Source organism: Perissodus microlepis, chromosome 9, assembly GCF_051167445.1.
Source record: "Perissodus microlepis isolate ML-2025 ecotype Zambia chromosome 9, ASM5116744v1, whole genome shotgun sequence".
In the NCBI taxonomy this organism is placed as follows: domain Eukaryota; kingdom Metazoa; phylum Chordata; class Actinopteri; order Cichliformes; family Cichlidae; genus Perissodus; species Perissodus microlepis.
Window position 1 is genome coordinate 19,721,872 of NC_140469.1, and position 17,778 is coordinate 19,739,649.

The 17,778-nt window shown below is 40.8% G+C and overlaps 1 protein-coding gene across 1 annotated transcript in view; it reads left to right on the plus strand.

Moving 5' to 3' along the window:
• plxdc2b (plexin domain containing 2b) overlaps positions 1-17,778 on the plus strand; it is a 108,761-nt gene that overhangs the window by 36,885 nt on the left and 54,098 nt on the right. Inside the window, exon 2 of the mRNA XM_084939492.1 lies at positions 6,765-6,988. Within this exon, the coding sequence (XP_084795618.1) occupies positions 6,765-6,988 (224 nt within the window). The remainder of the gene's footprint in view (positions 1-6,764; positions 6,989-17,778) is intronic.

The following is a 17,778-nucleotide window of genomic DNA, read 5'->3' on the forward strand; positions in this document are numbered from 1 at the left end:
AGTTTCTCTGAGCAGTTAACACTCTGATGTCCACTTCTGGGAATACTGACATCTGCCTTGATTGCTTTCCACTTGTGAATAATCTTCTCATTAAAGAATGATGGATGTCAATTTTTTCGGAAATGGTGTTACAACTTTTCCCAGATTGATGGAAAGCAACAATTGCTACATTAAGATCACACCTGAATGCTCCTGACCAGCAAACTGCCAAAAACCTCAACTTTTATAGAGGTGCTCACACTTGCTGATGATCGATCAATCAGGTAATCAAGTGTGCTTGATTAGCAACACCTGTCTACTGTTCACAATCTTAATTCCTTTGGAAGCAGTAAGGGTGTACTTAGTTTTTCACACACTGCTTCAGCATAGTAGTACAGTGCGCCGTGTGTGCATTTAAAGGTTTTCTCTGCTTCATATCAGTTTGAATTAAATGTCTTTGGAGTTTGGGCCATTTATTATACAAATCAAGCAATTTGATGTCTTTTTTTAATGAAATATAAAATATGACAATGCTCATGCTCACTAGCGTTTTCACTCTCTGACCTTGTCAGTGTGACTCAAATGGTGTTTAATTTGTTTCAGCAGGTTAATAAACAGTCAGGAAAGTTCTTGAAAGTCAGTTACGTCAAATCCTTCTATTGTTTTAGGTGTAAGCAGAAAAGTTACATACTGTAAACTGACCTCCAAAAGCTTTTTCCACTGTGTTTCTTCTTCTTCTGCATTTTAATGACTAGGTTAGTATTCCCTTGCATGATCAGATTTTTGCATATGTTGTTAAAAGTACTTCTTCTGACAAATGTCCCTAATCAGCTGTTGCTAATGAAGAGACAAAGTGAAAGTGAATGGAGGAAAAATTGCATTGTTTTGCTTCCCAGTGCAGAAAGATTTTGATCACATTGTCTGTTCTTTGTGAGAATTAGTTTTGTGCTGTGTCAACAGCAGATCCTTACTTTTTTCTATTTCAAAGATAGTTATAGTTGCAGAAAGTTGGAAGCTTCTGCAATAGCAACTTAATCCATGTGGACCCTGGCAAGCTGATGTGAGTCAGCACAGTTCCAGCACAAAATACTGAAGGTCTTCCAAAGTGCTTGGCAGGGTCTGCGGGTACACTGATAAAGCAGCTTTCAGTGGGCACTAAATTAAGCATTCTGACACCAAGAGATATAAAGCCTAAGGAATCGTTTGTGGATGTGACTTTTTCTACCTTTCTTGCTGAAATTATGCACAAACGCAGTGAAGCATTCCAAATCATCTACTTGTCAAGTTTGTAAGTCTCATTTTGGCACCGCGGCGTCAGGTGGGAACCAAGAGAAAACAAGAAAACAGTAAAACAAGCAGAAACTGAATGAAAGAAAGGGTGCAGACAGGATCTTCATGCTGCGATTTTACTGCCTCAGTGTCTTTGAAAGATTTCAGGTGGAACCAAAAGCGGTTTGTGAATCAGGGATGTTGACAGGCGTGAGTCAGGCCAACAAGGGTGCTCGACAGAGTCAGGGTGAAGGTATGCAGTGGCTTTGAGAGGCAGTGAAAGAAATGCAGAGGGGTAAGATTTCCTTTCTCACAAAAGAGGAATAGCCTCGTTAGGAGGAGAAGCCCCCGTCCTCCTGGGGAGGTTTATTTTAGGTGTCCCTCGGTGGTCTGCCCTCAGTGCCCTCCCAAATCCTTGACAAAAGACCCTGGACAATCAGATATACTGCCATCCCTGCATCACAGTACTTCTGTGTTCACAAGAAGAAATGCAGGTGCATGGGTGACTCATCATGGCTCACAGAGGGACATGCTGGGAAAAGAGCAACCATTTGTCAAGGGCCCTGTGTTGTGTTTATGTGTACTTTGCCAGTTTTCCATCGTATATTAAGGATCCTTTAAAGGGAAATAGATGTTTACGCATCAGTGGAGCGGTATGCGTAGGTGGCTCTTGGATTAGCGTATTTAACTGCTGTTGACGGGATGTAGCCTGGGCTACTTTGTCCACATGGATTTGATCTGATTAATGACTATTAGGGATAGGATGAGTGTCAGGAAGTATTAGAGGTATGCAGAGAACGAGACAGGGAGTGAATAGGTGGCCACGGAGACCAAACAAGAGTGAGATTATCCACACTGGAAGATAGTTTTGGGAGTTTTGGCTCACTGCCATGAGGACTCCTACTTTATATCTGGAAATATATGAAATGATTTTATAGCAATTATATGACATTGAAAGTAACAATTATGTCATAGCTCAGTGATAAAAGTATCTTATAAATGTTTTCCAAATCCCAAAGTTGTTATTGTTCTTAATATGGAAGTTAAAATTTATGTCTGGGTCCTGGATCATACACCAGGATTCCTGGCTCAGTTTGTGGTCTTTAACTTCAGAGACTGAAGGTGACTTTTTATTGTTCTCCTAAAACAGTTATGTGCAAATTGTGAGGCAGTCATCCCAGACACATTTCATACTCTTCCTCTGGCCACAATAAATTCTTCCCATGTGCATCAACACCCCACCCCCGTTAGAGCAGATTGGTCTCTTTGCTTTTTGCCTTTGCCAACGCTCATTATAAAGTGAATCTGTCAGCCTCCTCTTTGAGTGAATTAGCATCTTAAGCTTCTCCACTTGCTCTCGCTGCCTCTCTTCTCCCCACTGGAGAAGAGAGGCAGTCGGGCCCCCCGACCAGTGCCTCTGGTCGGGGGGCCCCGAGGGAGGAGCGGGAAGGAGGGACGGCAGCGAGAATGAAATGCGAGCGTTAGAGAAGAGACGGAGGGGAAAAAGTGGAAAATGCTCCTTACTAGTTAAACCCAGTGACCTCTGTCTCATTAAAGAGAAGCAACATAGACTAAGAGTAGAGGAATCAGCAGTTCCCCTTGTTCCAAAACCCAAAAAATCTGCCATGAGCCTTTTTTAAACTTTGTGTCTGGATGAGTGCTACGAAAATTAAGTTTGTTACAAATTTACATTAATAGCCCAATCCTAGTCAGGTCACCAGGGGGAGGGGCAGGAGCTTATAAGCCTGAAGGCAAACAAGCCTGAAGTCATAACAGGACCGACAGATGAACAGACGTCCTCTGCCTTCTGTGATGCATCTGAAGCAGAGAAACACTTGTAAACAAGTGGAGAACAAGCATTCTTTGTCAGATTTTACTTTTAATCACGTCTACTGTTCTACTATGGAAAATAAGGAAAAAAATAGATATAGGAAAGCCATAATGTTACAGTATGTTTATAAAACCATACGCTCATAAAAGCTTGGAACTCAGAAGCAGCTGCTGACCTTATAAAAGTGCTCAAGGTGTTCTAGTTTTATACCAACCTGAAAGAAACAGTTTGAACATTGTACCTAGCAATGCACAGTCAGGATTATTAAGTAAAATACAAATGCAGGATGTTTTTGCATACCCCTGATAGTACTTAGTAATGTGCTTTCAATTGCTTCTGAGATGACCCCTGTGCAGCGCACAAAGTCAAAAAAACGACAGGACCCCATCCGAGGAATAAAGCAAAACAAGACCCCACAGAGAGAGGCACCAAAAGTGGACTGACACAACAAAATGACTAACTGTGAGAGGGGAAACCAGATTACATATTCACACTGATGGCTTATTGGAAATGAGACACAGGTGAGGAGAATCAAACACAGGGTGGGGTTACAAAGGACACAGTTACAAAGGAAAGAAGAGCAAAATAGGAGGCGGTTGCTGTGACAGTCTGTGTGCCAAAGTCTCCTTGGGCAAGAAATTGAACCCTGTTGTTCTATGATTATAGAACAATGTTACTTTAAAATATAATTCTATTAAAATAGAAGACAGTACCAGAATGTGAGTGAATCAGGCAGAAAAATGCTATATAAAGACCAGTCCACTTACATTTTTAATAACAGTTTTTTTTTTACTCTAAAAGCCATGCAGGGACAAAATATTAAGAGTCCTCAAGCATAGTGCAGAGTGGATGAAGTCAATTACAGTTTGAGTACCTGTCGTTGAGGGATGCTCCAAAAAGAAGTAAAGTGAATATAATTGCAACGTGTCAGACAAAAAGATTTTAATTGTCTGCACCATATTTGGAAAAAATCAGCTTCAGGAATTCTGATATATTTGGTTTACAAAAAACAATATTTTCTGTTTTCAATAGAATTCCAAGGTGGAGGTATGCAGTCTCCGCATTTTAGACAGAAATGTGGGGAAAATGACGTTTTGTCCGGCCAAGACTCAAACTTGGGATTTAACATTGCATTTGCGTGCTGTATCCACACTATTAGTTGCAAACTTTCACTTGGAAAAAAAAGCAAGAGCAGAAATTCAGGAGAAGTTTTGCAATCAGTGAGAACAACCTGAGTGTAAGGAGCATGGATTAACTGGTGCGAGCAGAAATACGTGTAAAAGCAGAGTAGTGTGAATCTGCGCATTGCCGTGTCTGAATGTGAAAAACACAAAAATATTTATGTCGATTTATAGATTTATACACAACATCCTGTACTGTCAGGTGGTCTTCTTCTTCTTCTCTCGCTGTGAACAATTTTTGCACATCTTTGCATGTTACTGTTACCTGTCAGTAAGTGCCACGCTGACCTTGTCCATAAAGGCACCTCTGCACCTTTAATAGAGGTTAAAAACTCCACAGTGAACCTTTAAACTATAACCATTTTTTTAAATGCATCTTTGCAGACATCTGTTCACACCACACTGAGGTTTTTCTATCTAAATGAGAAGTAGTTGTTTGTCTATATAAAATACAAACTGCACTCCTGTTGAATTAAGGCAGTGATTCAAATCAGCAAAGCGCTTCATTATGTCACTCTGAGAGAAGAAGGATGGAATAAGGGAAAGTAGATTTCTTATAGTGACGCAGCAGATTGTATCTCCAATCCATCTGTCTCTGGCTCAGATAATCAAGTCGGTGTTTACAGTAACTCGGTGCCATTTCTCACCTGTCACTGGCGTCTCGTTTCAGACCGAAGGAACCGGGATGATTAGCTGTGACTGTGGCCCACTGGTCTGTGTGAAGGCTGCTGACTCATTCCTCGTGTGCATGTGTTTCAGGCAGATGGAGAAATGAGAAAAGTCAACTGACACCGTTACTTATTACATTAATGGCTTGAACAGTCCCCACGTCTGTAATTTGACTGTTGGCTTATTGAAAGTAAAAATACTTTGGTGGTGTGTGATTATCGTAGCCCTGAAAACTGACAGTTTTTATTACACAGCAACAGATTTTACCTTTTAGTTTGACTGTGAGAGGGTTTAATGGTTTAGGTTCACTAGCATATCAATCAAAGCTTATTTCTGGTGGGTTATCATACATCTATCTACCAGTGTTGTTTAGGCAAGGCAAGTTTAAATTCAACAACAAGGTGATTCAAAGTTCTTTACAGAGACATTAAAAAATAAAAAGCATGATTTAAAATTGATTAAAAAAAACAGTAGATAAAATCAGTAGTTAAAATGTAAGTTTTGAAATTTAAGCTTAAAAGTGTGGATTTGGTGCTTTATTCAAATGCCGCTGAGAACAGGTGAGTCTTCAACCTGGATTTAAATAAACTGAGTGTTTCAGCTGATCTGAGGCTTTCTGGGAGTTTGTTCCAGATATAAGGAGCATAAAAGCTGAATGCAGCTTCTCCGTGTCTGGTTCTGACTCTGGGAACTGATAAAAGACCGGATCCAGATGACCTGAGGGATCTGGAAGGTTCATACTGGGTCACGAGGTCACTGATGTATTTTGGTCCTAAACCATTCAGAGCTTTATAGACCAGCATCAGAACTTTAAAGTCTATCCTCTGACGGACAGGCAGCCAGTGTAAAGACCTCAGAGCTGGACTGATGTTGTCCACTTTTTTGGTCTTAGTGAGGACTCGAGCAGCAGAGTTCTGAATGAGCTGTAGTTGTCTGACTGATTTTTTAGGTAGACCTGTAAAGATGCTGTTACACTAATCAAGCCTACTAAAGATGAATGCATGGACTAGTTTTTCCAGGTCCTGTTGAGACATCAGATCTTTTATCCTTGATATATTCTTGAGGTGATAGTAAGCTGATTTTGTTATTGTCTTAATGTGTTTTTCTAAGTTTAGGTCTGCATCCATTACTACACCCAAATTTCTCGCCTGGTTTGTGGTTTTTAGGTGTATAGATTGAAGTTTGCTGGTGACCTGTAATCATTTTTCTTTGCCACCAAAGACTATTACTTCAGTTTTGTTTTTGTTTAGCTGGAGAAAATTGTGGCACAACCAGTCATTAATTTCCTCAATGCATTTACCAAGAGCCTGTACAGGGCCTCGGTCTCCTGGTGACATTGTGATATATATTTGTATGTCATCTGCAAAGCTATGATAGTTTATTTCGTTGTTCTTTATAATCTGTGAAAGTGGGAGCATGTAAATGTTAAACAGAAGGGGTCCCAAGATGGAACCTTGGGGAACTCCACATGTGATACTTGTCTGCTCAGATGTGAAGTTACCTATTGATACAAAGTATTTCCTGTTTTCTAAGTATGTTTTGAACCAGTTTAGTACAGTTCCTGAAAGACCTGCCCAGTTCTCCAGTCATTTGAGTAATTTGTTGTGGTCAACTGTGTCAAATGCTGCACTGAGATCCAGCAAAACTAAGACTGACATTGTTCCACTGTCTGTATTCAGACATATGTCATTAAACACTTTGGTCAGAGCGGTTTCAGTGCTGTGGTTCTGTCTAAAACCTGACTGGAAGGCATCATAGCAGTTATTCTGTTTTAATAAGTAATTGAGCTGTTGAGAGCTGTTTATTAATCACACTTTCCTGTTCTGTCTCCTTAGGGGTCCCATACTCATACGTGCAGGAGCAGGCGAGAGATGAGGATACAGCTGTTGACGTGAAGCTTTACAGTCACCGGTGGAGGAGATGGCTCCCCCCAAAGCCTCGTAACATGGACAGTAACAGAGCCAGTCAGGAGCAGGACCAGGAGCGTGAACAGGAGGAGCCTGAAGGCTTCCCAGGCCTGGTTTCAGCAGAGGAAGCAGACAACAGCTCCCAGATAGAGGTAAGCAACGATCCAAGGACCACATCTTATTTTTATCACAGCTTCTTTTTCTTTTTTTTGCTTTAGAAGGCTAGGACAATAAGTCAAAAAGTAAAGCTTGTTTTACTGCATATGCACAGATTAGGCAATAAAAGAAAACAGCAGGTAAGTGAACCATACTTTCAATTGCTTTAGGTTAGAAGCAACGTCTGGCATGCTTCACTGGTGTTTAACGGCCAGTAAATGCCTGAAGATGCCATTGTTTCAGTCTTGAAGATGCCCAGTAATTGCACTGGTATGTCATTGTTATTTAGGCACTTCCTCGCCTTGTAGTGTTACTGCTACCGTCCTTACAAAGGCTTTCCTGCAGACGTTGGCATTCTTGGCAGGTTATCTAAGAGTCTTAATTATGGGGGAAGTTAAATGGGGGAAGTGAGCGTGTATTTTTGTTGTGGAAGATGCAAAAAACAAGTGTGCTGGAAAGTTTCAGTATTAATGTCCTCTCACGACAAGAAGGTCCTGGGTCGAATCCAGTCAGTGGGTTCAGGTTAGATTAATTGTCAATTCTAAATTGGTTGGAGGTGTGAATGTAAGCTTGAGCAGCTGCCTGTCTTTCTGTGTTAGCCCCGTCATAGATTGGTTACTTGCCCAGGCTGTATCCCACCTGTGTCCCATGGCAGCTGTCATACGCTCCCCTGCAACCCAGATATAGAAAAGGAGATGAAATTAGATCGATGGAAACATAAGAAACAGCCAGTTTTCTGTTACATCTCAATGGAATTTGATTTCATAACCAGGTGCTTCTCTCATAACGACATAACTTAACCCTAATGGTGAAATCAGGGGTGTCAAACAAAACACTTGCGGCCAGAACCAGCCTGGCAAATGTGAAGGAGATTTTGAACTTTTAACTGTATTTTCATGGGTTTTACAGCTTTTCTAATTATTAAAGACCCCCCACTGACATCCATAATACACCAAAGTTCAAGAAGATTTTCTGCCAATTAATGAAAACTTTCTCGAAATTTATACATGTAATTACAAGACAGTCTGAGCAGTGAACTACCACAAACCTTTTCTGTAACTTTACTTATTATTTATCATTTAATAATATTAATAACCAGTCATGGCAGATGGCTGTCCCTCCCTAAACCTAGTTCTGCTGGAGGTTTCCTTCCCACCATTGCCAAAACATTTGCCCAAACATCAAAGTGGGCTTTAAGTTTATATTAAATAATATGTTAATGAAAGATGTTAAAAGTTCTCCTGCAGTTCACAGTTTCTGCATTTTCACTCACCAGCCTTAATTCATTTCTTGTGTTTGACCGACCTCGCGCAGTAAATCCTCCTACTAGTATGAAATAAATGAATCAATAAAGTCCTCTTTTGAGCCAGACCCAAAAATACTCTTAGGTCGCTTCCCTGGAGCAATTATAAATCTCCTTACAAGAGTGGATGTTTAGTAATGAAAAAAGAAGACGAGGAGGGGCCTTTAAGGATTAATATTTTATATCAAATTAAGCCCAGCCCTCAGGTGTTCATTTACCTTCTATTTGACCTCAAAAAGACCAGAACAGGAAATGAACCCAGCCCCCTACAATGTGAATGGTCTGGAGGATCTGCTGGAGATTAATAGCTGCTCTCAATCTGTGTTTGTATCTATGTAAATGAGAGGCATCGCCCGCATACCTTGTTGTGGCGCCTTGGATGGCACGCAGCATGGGGGCGTTCAGCCGGGTTGTAGACAGCTCGTTAAGTTTTCCCGTGGCCTCTAATCATCTCAGGTTCACAGCCCTGTCTCTCTCAGTGCAAGGGCTGAGAAGCTTTGATCGTCAGCTGTAATCATTCACGCTCAAATTCGTGTGTAAGCATACACACACCACTTTAAATTTCACACAACTGTAAGCATGCTCGGACTACAGCACGCACCCGTGCTCCGTTTGTCATAGCCGCGCACATTTATGCTTACATAAGTGCTCGCCGCCACTCAGACATGTCCCGTCTCGTTGTTTTTTGTCTCTCTGAGCCTCATTTGTTGTTGCAGAATGGAAAAAAACAGTCGACAGCACAAACACCCCGTCAGTCCTCCCTGCCATTACTCAGCACTCCCTCACCTGCCACCAGCACTTTCCTGCCACCAGCAGAGCCTTCATATTCAGAGGGCAGAAACAGTAAACACTGAGCTCAAGGCTTCCACGCGGCAGTGAGTTGAATGGGTTTAAAGACCGTCCCCTCAACGCTCAAACAGCTTTAGCTGTGTCCTTCTGGTGGAGAAATCTACTCTTTGACACTTTAGCAAAGGTATATATCACCACTCAGTGATGGTAAACACATCCCAGGAGTTATTTTGTACCCTAATTTATTTTGTTGCGCAAGTCTTCAAGCTGCTTTCATCTCTTCAAATAGTGATTTACATCCAAAATTACCTGTCAAAACAAATGTGAATCTAAGCCTGCGCTGAAAAAGGTCGTATAGCTGCATTACACTCCAGTCTGTTGAAATTACTGCCTGTCATGCCATCAATTTCTCGCTGTGTTATTGTTGTTCGTTGATGTGCAATAGTGGGTCTTAAGAGATGCCGTTATGCAGTGATTTTGTCAAAGTGAGTAACAAAGACTTGTGGTAATTACTGACGCTTTGCATCAGTTTGTTTAATGACAGCAAGTTTGATGCTCTTCCAAACTAAAAGACAAAAAAAAAAATCCCCAGCTATCTTTGTGAAAACCTGTTGGGGTTTCAGACCATATGAGCAATGAAATGTAAAAGAATTTCACACCCTATCAGGTCCTGTTTGGTTTTAAGGTTAAAGTAAGAGGTGGAGCAAGCAGCAGTCGTTCTAAGGCGGGGTTGTCGAGCTCATTTTACACTGTGGGCCACATAGAGCCCACTTTGGTCTTCAGTGGACCAGTGAAACTCCTCTTTCTGTCAGTATAAAGAGCATTAAATACATATTTAATCCCTGAAATATCTAAATATAAGAAGAAGTTCAGTTTCAGCCATATATCTCGGTTTTTCTACATGATAAAGACGCTGCTGCTGTAACTCTTTGGGCTTAAATTGTAATAAATAAATGTAAAAATGGCTCTGGTAGCTTATTGCCCACACTGTCTTGTAATTATAAGGCACAAAGTTTTTGTTAATTTTAGTTATTATTTTTTTTTTTTAATCCGAACTCTATACCCACCTTCACATTTTCCAAAGCTGTCCAGTGGGCCAGTTTGGAGTTTTTGCCGGGCTGCTTGTGGCCACCAGACCTTATGTTTGACATCCCTGCTTTAAACAAGAAGGAATCTGAGATCGGCATGCAGCACCTAGAGAGCTCACTCTCTGGGCAGTATTTACCGAGTTTATAGTATTTACAGTTTCTGCTGAAATTATGCTTAAAATATTTTTGAGCACAATTATTTTTATTGCTTCTATTTATGTGGATATAGTACGTTGTGTTGTGTTTGGTAAATATGCTAAAACAGAAAAAAATTAAATGCTTAACCAGCTCTGAATTTATGAATACGATTTTTTTTTTTTCTTATTTGGTGCATTTGAGAGAGGACAGAGCTAGAGTACAGAGAAAACCCAAAACAGTAAATACTACTTGTTGTCCAATTCCACTTTTTTGCTTGTTGTACAATGCAAATAATTAAAAATGTAGAGTTTGTGCTAAAAAGAAGTCATTTTTGTGTAACCATTTAAAGTCAGTTTGTCAGTTTGAATAAGAAAAACACAACTATACAACCGTACAGAGACTCACAAGGCCCAAACTTTACGTTTTATGCGTGTTTTATCCAAGGATGGACTGAATGCTTCCCAGTTGAACTCATCCGCATCAGTGCAGGTGAAAAAAATCTGTTGATCTTTTTCTTTCTCCTTCCTTTGAGGTCATTCTGTGCTTTGTTTAACACACAAGTTAGCCAATAGCAGCTTTCCTGTCACCTCTACATGAAGGTTTTAACCACAGCGGCTTAGACAGCAGACTGTCTGACGCCTGAACGACTGTTACTCACTGCAGCAGCTCTCCGGATCATTAACCCAGATTAAACAGCTTCTCTGCTGAAGGTGTCCTCAGGTCACTGTACGATGGAATAAGAAAGGCAGAATCAAACTGTAGGAACGAGTCAGGGTGTCTGAATATAAGCCAAGTTTCATCAGCAGCTGAGCACCCTGAGGTCTCTGCACACCCCGACATGCTCGCAGCTTGTGGTGGTTCTGTTGTATTTTTCATGTTTGTTATCTAATGGCTACCGTTCAACATGTTATGCAATTGTGGCTGCAGGCACTTCATGTACAACATAGAGTTTTATTTTTTTCCTGTTTTGAAGAACATGAAGGAAACTATAAAAATATCTCAGAATTTTTATCCTATAAATCACAACCTAATGGTAACTAATGCCATTATTTTTTAATGCACAGTACTTCTTTAAATTCCTGTTGTTAGAGATCATCTAAACTCCTCCAAAAGTAACAGTATCAATAGATCGTGAGGGAACAGCTGCTATGTATATACATCTTTGTATTGTGCTGAAGAGATATCAAATAAATTTGAACTAAGGCAGTGGCTGTGTTTTCATATAATACTGCTTTCTACCACAAGGTCATACACAGAGTTCATGTAACCGTTATTTAACCAGGTGAAAGAACACATTTTCAGCGGCGCAAGACGAAGGAAATCGGTTCAGGACTAAAAATGTTTTTGTCATGGAGGAAGAGCTCTACCTTTAATCAGTGTAGGAAAGGTAAACAGCATAGGCGAGGGCAGGTAAAAGGTAAAACAAGTCAATACACAAGAAAATCCAACATTAATACAACAGAATAAAACAGGAAACAGGAGGAAAAGACAAGTTTATGCTGTGAAAACTTTACATCAGAGTTGAACAAAGACAAGGTGGCAGTGGGAATAGCAAGGCTGGAGGCATTTATACCCAAGAGGACACGTGTGGCACAAAATAGGCGAGAAACAGAGCAAAGGGTGGAAGTGCAACTAAATGAAATACACAAAAAACAGATTTTTTTTTAAGCAGGAGGCGACAAAAATCAAGGTTCACATCTCGACAAAAAGCACCAAGAAGGTTTAAAGAACAGCAGCACACAGTTAAGTACACATACACTAGTAAAACACTGCCCCCTGTGGTGAAAGTGTTAAAATTATAGACCCTTTAGTGATTATCCACCATTTTCCATGGTGTCCATGTAACACGGACAATGCTGAGTATTCTTTGATGCAATCTGAGAACCGGTACATAACTACAGTAACAGTCACACAGGAAAAATGCACTTATGAAATAAGTTAATATTTTCAAAGTGAAAAAGATAAACTGAGAAGGGAAGACGACCTGTCCAAGTGTGAGGCTTTATTTCTTCTCTGAGTAACATAATTATAACATTGATGCTTTTGTGCTTTTACCTTCGGGTGAAGATGCACTTGTTCTAAATATTGAGAGGGAAGCCTCTCTACCATCTCTACAAAAATCTACGCTTGTGTCTGATCTGACTCTCGTATCCCTGGAGCCCATGAAAACAAAATCAGCTAGTAGACGACAGACCTGAGCATGTAGGTGCAGCAATCCATCAGTAATCATTCCTTTCTTTTCCAGGTTTCTCCCACATTTTAAGACATCTCCGGGCACCCTCCTGTTTTGCTACTTCTCCTGGGAAATTCACAAAATTTACGTGACCCTCAGATTTTCTTTCGACCAATTATAATGCACGGATTAGCACATTTTGTGTGTCATCTTATGTTACCGAAGTATGAGTATGAGTCTCTGCAGAACTGTTTCCATATGTGTCAGAGCGCCCTGGGTGAGGACACTTTCAACGGTGTATTGGTAGAAAGACAACAGAAGGTTTTTGAGAGAGATTCATTTTCCTCGGGGATCTCAGGAAATACAATCTTTGTAGTGTTTTTTTTTTTTTTTATGAGACAATGTGTGTGTGTTCTGAAACTACAGACTCTCTCCACCTCCTCTCCGTTTATGCTCGGTGGCAGGTGGGCATGATTTCTCCCAATTATGAACAGTGATTAGGGAAAAATAACTATTATACAGTGTCTTCAAAATAACTTCACACATCAGCGGTCTGATAAACACCCCCACCCACCCCGTGTAAACAAAAAAAAAGATTTTGTCAGTTACGTGATGCTCAACACTTGTTTTTCGAGGCGCGAGCGACGTACAGCGAGTCAAAGTTGAGAGAAGAATCCAGTGAAATATGCACAAGCCTGTGAATAATATTAACACATTAACTTTAGAAACACTTCCACAGCAGCATGAAGCTGGTCACACTTTGTCAGCAAGAGCATATCTTAAAAAACGAAATACAGAAGTTTGGTAAACACTGTTTTTCAAGTGCAGACTTCCTTTTAATGAGATGCTAGCACTCTGTTAACGTTGAGAAAGGGCAGACATTGATTTGTGACAGAAACATGCAGAAGAAGAGCGCAGCCCATTTCCTTTTTTAAATACATAACACCGCATTCCTGCTTCATTACCCTGCAACACAGCGTTTGCAGTCATTGTTCACCGAGACAGGAGATAAAAAGCATTGCACCTTTTCACCACCTCTACTTCCACTCCACTACAACAACCACTCAGTCCGAGAAATCACCTTCAGGTCCTGTTCGCATACCAAGCAGAAGGAATATGTAGCCCTGACCTAAAGTGAAGCCATTTTTATTTCTACAACTTAATATTACAAATCTGCGTCATTGGGGCTTTACACTCTGCACAGCATTAAACACCCTCTGTCCTTAGAGTTTGAAGTGAGATTGGAAACACCCTTCAGTGAGAGAAATGGAAGAAACCTCCTCAGGGAGCACAACTGAGGATTAGACAGCAGCACAATGGATGGATGGCGTGTTTACTGAAAAGGAACAGATTCACAGAATAGACAATCAAGGAGACAAAATTACAACAAGTAAACATAAGACGACATACATTTTAAAAAGCTCTACTTTGCTTTATTTTACTCGGGGTTTCCTGCTGTCAGAGGCAACATTTCAAATCTTATCTTTATGAGGAATAAAACCGTCAGCGGCGGAGGGCATGCAGCAGCCGCTCGGATGATAAATTGTGCAGACTGCTCCTTTTTCAAATCCCTTATCATGTTGCAACAACACAAGAGAGACATAAAACTCCTTCTGGTCTCTCTGAGATGAAAATATACACTTATGTTCACATCTGGATGTTCAGATGTACACTGGACTGATATTTAACCAGTCAGGCATGTCAGATTGCCAGCAAAAATATATCAGTTTTTCGGAGGTTTATCCATCCCACTTCTATTTGTGTGTTTGTGTAGCTTCCTTTGATGTGTAGTAATAGAGGTGTGGTTTATGGTGGAGACATGTTATTGGATGTCTGAGACTTTACTGCTCAGGAGGCACTTGGGGGGTTACATGCTTCACTACATTCACTATTTATTTGTGTTTCTTAAGGGAGTCATTCGGTTTGCTAATTTTCATTACTTTGCTCGCCTGAGCTGCAGTTTCAGAACCTGCCCTAATTTGTTTGTTTTGTGTTTCGGTTTGTCGAGTCGGTTAAAAGATTCCCGGGGGATAACGTGTTTGGAAAGAGATGTTTACCGCCTTTACGCTGCTCACCGTTTAGACTGTGTAATGCCATACCATCTCAGGCAGCTGCTGCAGCTCACATATGCTCTTCCGATGAACCCGCGCTTGTTTAAATTCAGTTTTGAGTTTCTACCTTGCAGCAGTACGGGTGTAGACTTTTCTCAGTGGGTCAGGCAGCTCGTTGGTTTGTAGTCACTGCTTCAGATGAACAAAGAGAGCCGGTAGTGTGTGTAGTCCACTCTGTGTATTTCTGAGTCCATGGAAATCGCTTTAAAGAGCAGCCCCATCAGACAGTTTGCAAATTAAATTCTACTGTAAACCCACAGATGAGAGTACACATTGAATTATACATTAGATGCCTGGATTCACTTCAGTGTGCTCACTGAATGTATTCTCCATTTGTTTCACTACTCTTTGAAACATGATCACTTGTCCTGAGTTGTATTTAGTCTTTATCAGTCAATGTGGTTCTGTGCAGCCTGAGTTAAGGCTATAGTTTGGGCCCAGTCCAAATGATAATCATTGGATTAAATACTGCCACTGTCCTCTGAGATATCAGGTAACCACGTGAATTTAAAGGGATGGCTTTGATTGTCCACTAGCTGCTTTTCCTACCTTCGGATTTCCACATATGAAGGAGCTGTGGTCAAACTATTAGTGCAGGTATGTGAGATCTGCCAGTGGGATGAGTAGAGGATTGTCAACTGACCCATCTGCTGATCTGTATTGTGGATGAACTTGATCTGAACTAACGTTATGCTCAGTAATTATAATGCGCATTTGTTCTTTCCAGCCTGTCAAATGTGTAATTGATCGATTATTTGATCGTTAGTTGTAGATCAGTCTGTGAACCCGTTGGCTGTGACCTGTCTGTAGGGATGACGGTTAACAACTTCCTGCTTCTTGCAGTGGTAATTCTTTACATTCTGACCATAGATTCAGATAAACTGAAGGTGAATCATTCTCAGACAAAATCTGATATCAGCCACTGTGTTCCTCTTTCCTTTTCCAAATGAGCTGTTTGTGTGCATGCAGATAATTCCTACTCAGGTGTGTCATGATTAAGGAATATTATTTGGATAACTAATAGAACCCAGAAATTGGCTGGTAGCAGTACAAGATCTAGTCTATTGATTATAAATTCTGCATGTCACTGTGTAGAAATCTGTTTTCAAAATGGAATAGAAATAGAAAATAAAAATATTATTACAAAATGAATACAAAAATTATAGAAATTAATGATAATGACAATGCTATTCTCTTGATTATCATTGGATCCAGTTTTGCTATCCTTTGGTTTATTTTGGGTCATGCCTGAGCATTCTGGGAAATGGCCCGGTCCAACATTTTGCATTCATCATAAACCTTTAGTTGAGTTTCCATTCTGCTGTTACAGCAGGTCTGAAATACTCTGGCACAGCCATGATGATGTTTCCCTACCAACACCAGCAAGCTGCTGAAACTAGAAGAAGTGTGGCAAAAAGTAATGGATGGCAACCATTATCTACTGAAGAAGAAGAGCTGCACACATGAGCGATGGCGTCCTTTAAATGCTTTTTCAAACACGCTTCAGCATGATGTAACTGTGCACAATAGTGTTGTCTTGGGAAAAAGAAAGCTGGCAGATGTGCATCTTAATCCCAACATATTGAATCATTTATTCAAAGCTCGAGTCCTGCTACAGCAGAGACATGATCACAGTTGAGGGGATTACAGTTTTTAGTGTACTCTCCTCTTATCCTCTGAAAAACCCCATCGAATCACAACTGCAGCTATCTACTTTTGAATAACAATTTAAAAAACGTATTTTATTTCAGTAATGGACCCAGAATAATCTCAACGTGCTAAATTACTTTATTTGGTTCTACTTTATATTATAGAGTCATTCAGTATTGAAACTATGTTGGCCCAGATATTCAGGTCTCGGTATAATGCAATATTGATGTAATGGGCAGCCTGAGTAAATGCCTCAGACAGAGATGGGAGTGAATCGAGGATGGGTTTTGTACTCTGAATCTTTACAGCAGTTTGTTTTTGTACACGAGAGCCACAAAGTGATCCATTATCAACAGCAATTACAGTATTTCTCCATCTCCATCTATTTGTAGTCTATCACTGTATGAAGAAGAGATGAAATACTAGATCTAAGAGACATTTTTTCAGCTTTCACATTCACCTCCTCCTGCTTGAGCTTTTCAGGGCAGCTGATCCACATCTGTAACTCTGTGGGTGTCAGTTTGAACTTATCCCCACTGTGTATGAATACATTTGACTTTACACTAATAATACACACATAACCACTGAACCTCCTATTCCACCACATCCCAAAGGTTCTCTATGGGATTGACATCTGGTGACTGTGGAGACTGTTTGAGTACACTGAACTTATTTTCATGTTCAAGAAACCAGTTAAGATCATTTGAACGTTATCTTCAAAGTAGTCATCAGAGGATGGGTACAATGAACATGGTTAGCAACAATACTCAGGTAGGCTGTGGTGTTTCCATAGCTAAGGGACCTAGCTGTGGTGCTAAGAGGCTGAATGAGTGCCAAGAAGTCGCCTACCATACCACCACCCGCCGGTTCTTAGCTAACATGAGTGGCACCCGGTGTGGTCTTCTGCTGCTGTGGCCCATCTGCTTCAAGGTTTGATACATTCAGATATGCTCTTCTGCTTTCCTTTGCAAGCTGGTAATTATTCTCTTAAATAGTTTTGTGGGAAAATCCCAGCAAATCAACAGTTTGGAAAATACTCAGATGAGCCCATCTGACACCAACAACCATTCCATAAATGGCCTGTATTTGTATAGCGCTTTACTAGTCCCTAAGGAACCCAAAGTGCTTTACACATCCAATCATCCACTCATTCACCCATTCACACACACAATCACACACTGGTGATGGCAAGCTACATTGTAGCCACAGCCACCCTGGGGCGCACTGACAGAGGCGAGGCTGCCGGACACTGGCGCCACCGGGCCCTCTGACCACCACCAGTAGGCAACGGGTGAAGTGTCTTGGACACAACGACCAAGACTGTCCAAGCCGGGGCTCGAACCAGCAAGGCGAACTCCCAACTCTTGAGCCACGATCGCCCCATGTTCAAAGTTACTGAAATCCTCTTTTTTCCCCCATTCTGATGCTCGGTTTGAACTTAAGCAGGTCATCTTAACCATGTCTACATGCATAAATGCAGTGAGCTGCTGTTATGTGATTGGCTGATTGGGTAATTCTATTGATGAACACTTTA